The sequence below is a fragment of the Macrotis lagotis genome, chromosome 1 (genome assembly GCF_037893015.1).
Source record: "Macrotis lagotis isolate mMagLag1 chromosome 1, bilby.v1.9.chrom.fasta, whole genome shotgun sequence".
NCBI classification, from domain to species: domain Eukaryota; kingdom Metazoa; phylum Chordata; class Mammalia; order Peramelemorphia; family Peramelidae; genus Macrotis; species Macrotis lagotis.
In genome coordinates this window covers 256054810-256064012 of record NC_133658.1, presented here as the reverse complement: position 1 = coordinate 256064012, position 9203 = coordinate 256054810, and the positions used below count along the sequence as shown (strand labels likewise).

The following is a 9203-nucleotide window of genomic DNA, read 5'->3' as shown; positions in this document are numbered from 1 at the left end:
AAATAAAGGAGAAAGGGAGAAATGAAAGAAGAAGGGAAGAAGAAAGGAAGGGAGGGAAGGAGAGAATGAAAAAGGAAGGAAGGGAGAAAGGGAGGAAGGGAGAAAAGGAAGGAAGGAAGGTAGAAAAAATTAGAAGGAAGGAAGAAAGGATGGAGGGAGGAAGATTAAGGAGGGAAAGATCAAGAAAGAGAGAGAGAGGAGGGAGGGAGGAAGAAAGGCAGAGCCAGTGGTAAGAAGGAAGGAAGAAAAGAAAGAAAGGAAGGAAAGAAGGAAAAAAAGAATTGAGTCATTCAAGAAGATTAATGAATAAGAAAGAAAAAAAGCAAATAAAACAAATTCATCTTGCATCTTTTCCCTAGAAGTTATCATTTTCATGGTAGAAGAATACAGTCTGAATAAACACCTTTTGTTATTTCTTTGAAAAATTCAGTATTTCAGAATTGTTCAATTGAACAAGAAATCTAATGTTCCTGCCGGGTCTGTTCAATTTCTCTGGATATTCTCACTTAATTGCAACAACTAGACTTTGTTACAGAAAGTACATCATTTACTTGGATGGAATGTTGTGGCCTGAAGGAGTGTGGTCTCAGGTCGATTCCACATTGTTCCAAGAAGAAATGAAGCCAGCTGCCTAAGGTTTCATTCCCAGTTGTCTTTCCAAAAGAGGGGGGTGATACTGCTAACTTGAAGAATGGAGTCCTCCTTCATCAGATATCTCTCTAGGGGTCTTAAAAAAGATGTAAATACAGTAGGGAAACTCAGCTTTGATCTAGTTTGCCTAAATAGTATTGGTAGACATTTGTTTTTTCTCCCTGCTGGCTCTCTAGCCCACTATATATGGTATATCCATCTCAAGTCTCTCAATGAGTAGTAGGTCACCACCCTCAAACATCCTGTTACCATGGTACCCCTCTCCTGGGACCTCCCTTCTCTTATTTCTCACAAAGGTTGTCTCCTCTGCCTCAAATCTTCCTCCTGAGAATTGAGGTAGGGGGTGGGTTAAGGAGGGGGATGGGGACAAGGAGAGTTCATACAAATCAACTGTCCTGAAGAGGCACTGGATGAATGCTTTAGAGTGAGTTATCCCCACCCCAGACTGGACTGTCCTCTACATATATATCCTATTCACCCAAAGAAATTGCTCTAAGGCTCAAGAATTCCTAACTAGGGTTATGATCTTAGATCTTCTTGGTCTTTACAGTTTCTCATGGCCATTCATGAATGAAGACTTCCATAGGTTAATTTTTGCAGTAGTCACCAAAAGGCAATCAAAACAACTTTATGAAAGGAGGACAATTTGCCTAATAAATCACCTGTCCTTAGCTAGTGATAATATTATTAACAGGATAGAAGATAAGAAAAATGAAAAACAATTCTCAAATATTTAGCTCATTGGATTCTGGGTAAAATCCTAGATCTGCCATTTAATGCCTATGAGTGATTTTGGACTAATTGCTTAACTTTTCTGAGCCTCAGTTTCCTCATTTGTAAAAGGAATGCATTGGACAAGATAATATGTAAGAACATTTCTATCTCTAAATAAAGAAGCTTATCATCTCCTTTGCTGTTATTATTCAGTCATTTCCAGCTCTTTGTGATCCTGTGGACCATAGGACACCAATATTGTCCATGGGGTTTTCTTGGCAAAGATACTAGAGTGCTTTGCTATTTCATTCTTTAGTAAATTAAGGCAAATAAATTAAGTGAGTTGCCCAGGATCACATAGCTAATAAGTTTCTGAGACTGGATTTGAACTCGGGTCTTCTTGATGCCAGGCCCAGTGGTCTATCCAGTGAGTCATCTAGTTGTCTTTACCATCTCTTAATCCATCCTTGAAAGCTAACAAGTACTTAAGTGTTATCATTTGATAAGTGTAGAAAAGTCTCCTTACTTAAATCATATCCAAGGTGTTGCCTTACTGATATTAGGTTTGAATTCCTATGATCTTTTTTTTTTGGATAAAACTATTAAATATCCTTGCAGAAAACTAATTTTCTTGGACCGATAAAGCCAAAACCCATTATTAAATATTAACACTTTAGCTTGGATTGGTTTATGATATAATTCCCCTAATTCTTATGTAAATTCTAATTTACATAAGAATGCAAACTGCTTATGGGCAGAGCCTATTTTTTGTCCTAGCCCCAGCATCTAGCATGGTGCTTGGAAAATAGTAGGCACTTAATATAGGCTTGTTGCATAAATGCATTATCAAAATCGCAGAGGAAGTAGCAGAAGATAATAGTGTTAAAGGAGTTAGCCTGGTGTAATGGATTAAATGTTGTACTCAGATTCAGAAAATCTGTATGTTATTTCTGCCTTCATGACTCTGGATGGCTATTTACCCTTTGTAAGTCTCAGCTACAAAACAGGTCTATAACAGCTACCCTCACTGGGTTGCTGTGAAGATCAAGGGAACCAATATTTGCAAATATAAACATCACTATATCAACATCATCGCAATTATTATTGCAGTGCACTTATCTTTGGGAGTGGGGGAATATAGGACAAAGTAACAATGTGGAAGTATGGGAGTTAAGAAGCAGGTAGGTATTAGGGAACTGGGAAATGGAGAAAGTACTAAAAAGCAAGAAAGGATCTAAGAATGGAGATGAACTGAACAAAAGACTGTAAGATGTCAAAAGGGCTGACCTGCTTAGAGTTGACATAATTTCTACTGTTTCAGTAACTGAGTTCTCAACCTTTTTCAATCCTAACTCAGACTATTTTTTATTTCACTAACTTTTGGACAAAAGTTATTTCCTCTTTGAAGGGAAAATTTAGAAGGGACATCTGGGATATCTATAGGTCATATGGCTACCATCTAAGAAGCTCTGTGGTTTCTGGGGTGCCTTTCTCCTTCAATGAAAAGGGAGAGTTTCTGGAGCTAATAGGCCAAATGGGACCCAATGTAAAGTTTTCCTGGGGTGCAAAATTTAAATATACCACTAGAAATATCTTAAGAATTCCTATAAATTTAAATTCTGATTAAGGTAACTTGGAAACGATATTATGAAAGACAATTTAAGACACACATCTGAAAGACTCTAATAGGAAATTGACAGTAGATTTCATGACTTATAAATAATGAAAATATTTGAAATACCTGTCAATTTACAGGCATATACTATACTTATATATATATATACATATTCATATGTATTATATTTGTATATTTTATACACACATATATTCAGTATTAATGTACATCACCTACCAAATGAAATACTATCTACTTTTTCTCAAGAGACATCACAAAATAGCATAATAAACTTACTTTTATACAGAGCATTTCCTGATTACCCTGAAGGCTAAATTGAAAAGAAAAAAGAAGAAAGAAGAGAGAGCAAGGAAAGAAGGGAGAAGGAGATGGAGAAGAAAAAGCTTTGGAAATAATAATAATAAAAAAGATCTTTTTCTTTCTTTCTCTCTTCTCCACTTACTTCTTCAGCAGAAACCAAATGTCCTTTCCTTTATACCATTCTTTAGCCTAGAGCCAGTTTTTAGAGCTGAGTAATAAATCCCTGAAAACCAGTGACTACAATGGAAATGCTGACAGACACTTAACACTAATGGTGCAAACAGAGAGCAGAAGAAAATTTTCTGGTCAGATTCCCCACATTGAATTTTCATAGCTCACTCACCAATGTACCATTTTTAGTGGACGATTTCTCTATTCAGAAACAACAGTAAATTTCTGAAATATTTGCAAACCCCTGGGACAAGAAATTTCCTTGATTCTTCAGTTTCCCACAGGTTTCATAATCACTAAATACACTTTCTTCAATTGCCTTTTTTTTTAAAAAAAAAAGAACAAAAATGACATTTGAACAATGACAACTTGATAACTAGAACAAAAAAACAAGACTGAGCTGTAATGTAGCAACTAGGACTCGAACCATGATGGGCCTCAGTATTAACGTTCATAAGATTTGTCACTGTCACATCTTACTAACACTTAGAGCATCTCATTTTTCTAAATATAATGTATCACTGTTTAGTGGCTAAAAATGTAAATTATCAAAAAAAAGAACTTAATCATGTTCAGAAAACTGAAGTGAAAAAAGTATCTGAGCCCCTCAGTCTGCATCTATGGCTTAATGCTTAATAATTAAGGAGAATAACTGATAATCTTTTTGCCTCCTACCTCTACTCAAGTCATTTTCCACTCTTTAAGACTATAGATACAATTATGGAATTCAGGTGTAGGAAGAAATCTCTAGGGATCATGGAGCATATTCATTGGCTTCCAGAAGATCCTGATGCAGTGTTTTAAGCACTAGTTGGAGGATCATGGATTTATCTAGCTGGAAGTGATCTTATAGATAATCTACTATCATTTTATAGATAAGGAAAGTGAGGTCCAGAGAAGCCTAAAGTCTTATCCAAGGTCACAGCTAGTCACTGATATAGACTTAATTAGAAATCAGGTTTCTTTGGCGTGAAGTTTTTTGATTTTATTTTTGGATCATATATTCAGAAGAAGAAAAGACTTAGTTATTATTATTATTATTCAGTCATATTAGTCATGTCTGATTCTTTGGGACCCCATCTGGAGTTTTCTTGGCAAGTATCCTGAAATGATTTGACATTTCCTTCTCCATTTCCTTTTATGGATGAGAAATCTGAGGAAAATAGACTTGCCCAGAGTCACCCAGCTAGTAAGTGTCTGGGGCCATATTTGAACTCTTGAATATGAGTCTTCCTGATTCCAAACCCAGTGTTCTATCCATTGTGCCATCTAATTGCCCAGAAGACACTTTATAGAGTCCATTAAGTCCAACTCTCTCATTTTACCGAATAGGAAATAGAGGCAAAGAAAATTTATATGACTTATACAGGCAGGGTCACAACTAATAAAGGACTGAGGCAGGAATGAATGTAACTTTTTTTCCATTGCTTTAGTCACTGTGCCAAAATGGGGCATTCCCTGCTCATGAAATGTAATCCCTCTATATTTGTACCTATTGAAATGGCACCTTCACCATGAAATCTTCCTTGATCCTCCCCTCCTCCCCATTCCTCAGCTGAAACTAGTTTATCCCTCCTCAGATAGTCTTATCACTTTTTCCAGATCTTTCTTTTTGTCATTCTCATCATGTTCTCATTTGTAATATACCAATTTGTTTCTTATGTATGTCTGCAAGCTACTATGGAGGAGGAATTGGGTAACCTCATCACTTAGCAAGCACCAGGAACTTAGTGCATGTTAAAATAAAAAGCTATAGTACTGAGTAACATGAAAAAGAGTGAACATGGAAGTTAATCAAAATAGTATCCTTACTTATTTCATGCAAAACATCAGGACCTCTGATTCCAAGGAATGAACCTTAGAGGTGATCAAAGTTCAGTTCTCTTGTTTACTTCTGACAGTGAAAATTCCCTGCTTTTGGTATAAGAATCTGAAAGTAGACTGTCATTGGTAAAAATAAACAAAAGCATCCTGGAGAGGTAACACTTGGGGTGGGGGAGGAACATATGTCTAATATGTTCCTGGCAAATTGAGCTTAGATAAAGAAAATATGACACAGGCCACTAGAAATCTGTCTCCATGGTGTTTAAACCACTTGACCTACTCAAATTACATCTCATATGGATATCTATGTATAAGACACAGCAAAGAGAATATTTTATGGTCCAAATAGATCCTTCTGTTTCATATGATACTATCCTATTTCACCTAACTATAATGTACATAAAGATATATAAATATACATTATAACTTTTGAACATAATTAGAGAAGTAAATGGCTCAAAATCAGAAATTACTATCATTTTATCAATGGAAATAAAATTAATAAGTTTTATTGACTGCTTTGCCCTTGCACCCTAAGTACCAAAGACCTTTTCTTTTTGACTTAACAGCTGAACCTACCATATGGGCTACCTCCCCCACTTAGATTGTGGGCTGCTTGAGAACAGGGACTGTCTTAGTTTTCTATTTGAATAGAAAGCACAGTGCTTTTCACATGTTAAACAGTGAATGAACGCTTCATTCATTCAAATGCACCCAATTCTCACATGTTGAAAATGGATTATATAAACTTACAGATTTTAAGGATCTCAAAATTTAAATTAAATTAAACTTTAAATTTAAAATAAAAATTAAAATGAACTTCAGAGGTCACTTAATCAAGCAAATTGATACCTGTAGGAAATCCTGTCTCCCACATTTTTGATGAGTGGTCATATCCAGTCTCTGAAGCCTTCCAGGTATAGAGAAACCACGAGGTAGTTTTAGCCAGCTCCAACTGTCAGCAAGTTTTTCCTTTTTCTCACATGAAGCTAAAATCTGCCTCTCCTACTTCCACCCATTGCTCCAACTACTCTTTTAGGGCTTAGTAGAACAACTCTATTTGAATTATACATCAGTAACAGGGATTTCAGTGCCATTGGCAATAGACTGTCATGGGCAACTGTGGGTTTTACCTGCAAAGTATGTACCAAAAAGGGATCTGAGAGAAGATGTAGATCAATAGAAAACAGTGCAGATATAATTTTGAACCAAACTTTTACTGGCTCACAAAAACTCAATTTCTGAAACCCACTTGGGCATTCTGCATATACAAGCACTTTCTCAGGGTATAATTTAGGGCCAGTTTTGAAACTTTGGCCCAATTTGATAAAATATTGATAGATAGCACAGTAAAAAATGTTATGGTAAAGCCCTACTTTATTGCACATTGCCACTGTAAATTTGAAGAGACATTGTCAACCTGCTGAGGTCCTGAAATTTACTTTCTTTAAAGACAGATAAATCCCATGAATATCTCTAGAGATGGGTGTTATATATACAAACTCAGGACCAAAAAATTTCTTTCAGGTGTCCTCAATCCAATTCCTCCAATTGCCTTTGTAACTTTCACTTACGTAAGACTTTTGCCTAAAGGAACACAGTGGACCCAGGTTTAGATCTTGATTTCTCCACCTACAGTGCTTGTATCTGCCTCATGTGCCTTTGCAGGGTCTGTCTCTCAAGCCTAGAATATACTTCCTCTTCATCTCCATGTCTTAGAAGCCCTGGCTTGGTTCCTTCAAGTACTCCCTGCTATAAGACTTTCCTGAGTTTCCTGTTTTAGCCCTCCATTCCCCAAATCATTTTGGGTTTACTTTGCCTATATTTTGAATTTAATTATATGTACTGGTATGCAAGTAAAACATTTTAGTAATACAAGTTGCTTTGTGTCCTCCACCACATGTTCTCAACTCCCTATGGGAAGAGGTTACTTTAACTTTTCTCTTTACATTACCATCCCTAACATAGCATTTGGCACATTAATAAACACTCCAAATTGAAATGAACTGCATTAAAATCTGTGAGAGTCCAGGCAAGCCACTTAACCTCTTGGCTCATGGGCTTTCAAATTCCTAAGCATGTTTGGAAACCTGAAATGGGAATTATTGTTGTGATGCCGATTATCCATTATTCGTTGACCACTCAGTTAATAACAACAACAACTTATATTTATAGTGTTCCAAGGTTTACACCTCAGATTTATTAATCTCATTTGATATGGACAACCACCTTCTGAGATAGATGTTGTTATTCCTATTTTACTTATGGGATTTTATGTAGGAGGAAACAAAGATGAGCAAAATTTAGGAGAGTCAGTGAGGTTCTCAGGACAGCAAGATGACACAGTGGATAGGATCCCGAGCCTGGAGTCAGAAAGATTCATCTTTATCAGTTCAAATCTGGCCTCAGACACTTAACTAGCTGTGTGACATGGACAAGTCACTTAACCTTGTTTACCTTAGTTTCCTCATCTGTAAAATGAGCTGGAAGAGGAAATGACATACCATTTCAGTATCTTTCCCAAGAATATCCCAAATAGGGTCATGAAGAGTCAAACTTGACTAAAAATGACTAAATAACAACAAAAGTAAGTTTCTGAGGGAGCATTAAAATCCTAGACTTCCCAACTTCAGACCAAATACAGAGCCTATATAACTGAGTTCTAAGTTTCAGGGTTGTAAAACAATTTGGGACCAAGAGTTTTACACTCCACCCTCTCTCCCTCTTCCATTCCCCCATGCCCCCCCCCCCCCCCATTGAGATACCTATGGTTAGGCATTTTCACAGTTTATTGGAATTTTGGGAGTAAATGAAACATGGAGATATGTGTTTCATATGAACAATATATTGGAAAGAACTGGTTTTTCATTATGGGAGGTAGAAATTGGGGCCTAATTAGGCTGACTTGGCGGTGTTCAAATAGGAAAGGAGGTAAAAATCAATTGAATTCTGTGTCAGCGAATTATATTTTTAACTTAAATCATGACCAAAAAATGGATCTTAACAGTAAAGTAGCTGCTCTTAAAAACCTATATATTTTTTGTAGTGTCCTACAGGTTAGTTTTAGTCAGTACTGTAAATACCCAGGATTGACACAGAATTTGTTAAACCAAAAATGAATCAGGTGTTTTGGACTCAAAAAAAAAGAGAGAGGAGCCTTTTACATGTCTATATCTTTCACCCACAATCCAGGGCATCTAGTATAAAACCAGATGATTCCTTGGTCTGGGGCTTGAGGTCACCAGATCCTAAATGGACTCTTGAATTGCCAAGTGGAAAGAAATGATAATTCAGAATGATAGGGCCAGTTGGGGAGCAGCAACTTGGAGAAGTGGCCAGAACTCTGTATTTAAGTCTGAACACCTAGATTCAAATTTCTGCACTCCTACTAACCTTTGTCACGAGCTTGGGTCTCAGTTTCTCCATCTGTAAAGTCAGAATTAGAACAGATGGCTGAAGGTCTTTTCCACTTTTGAGGTGGGAACCCAAATGAAGGGTTTTGCATATAGTAGGAGTTTGATAAATATTTGCCAAATTGGATTTGATCAAATGAAATGAGACAAATGGGAAGTGGGAGGTTGTTGGGGCTAAACAAGAAGGAAGATTCCTGGAAGAGACTTAGTAGTTTGCAAACAAAACTAACTCATGTTCCATCTCCAACAGGAACCCTTTCCTGATACTTAGCTATGAATGTTCTCTTTCTCCTCATATCATCCTGTAATGCTTATTGGTTTACACATTAAAGTCTCCAAGTAGAATGTAAGCTACTTGAGGTCAAGGATTGCTTCAATTTGTCTTAAATCCCATGTCCTGCACATGATAAGTTCTCTTAGTAAGTATATTTTGAATTCAATAGGAGACTTAAAGTGCCTATATCTGGAAAAAAATAATACATGGTACTGGCAAT

General features: G+C 36.5%; 1 protein-coding gene across 3 annotated transcripts in view; it reads right to left on the bottom strand.

Moving 5' to 3' along the window:
• TSHZ2 (teashirt zinc finger homeobox 2) overlaps nt 1–9203 on the bottom strand; it is a 255980-nt gene that overhangs the window by 194562 nt on the left and 52215 nt on the right. For 2 of the 3 annotated variants that reach the window (XR_012473494.1, XM_074210270.1), the window contains exon 1: nt 552–8019. The exons of the other annotated variant lie outside the window; for it this stretch is intronic. Coding sequence is in view for 1 of the 2 variants with exons in the window: in XM_074210270.1 (XP_074066371.1) it covers nt 552–603 (52 nt within the window). In the remaining variant the exon portion in view is untranslated. Of the gene's footprint in view, nt 1–551; nt 8020–9203 lie in introns of those variants that run through there. 3 annotated transcript variants of the gene reach the window in all.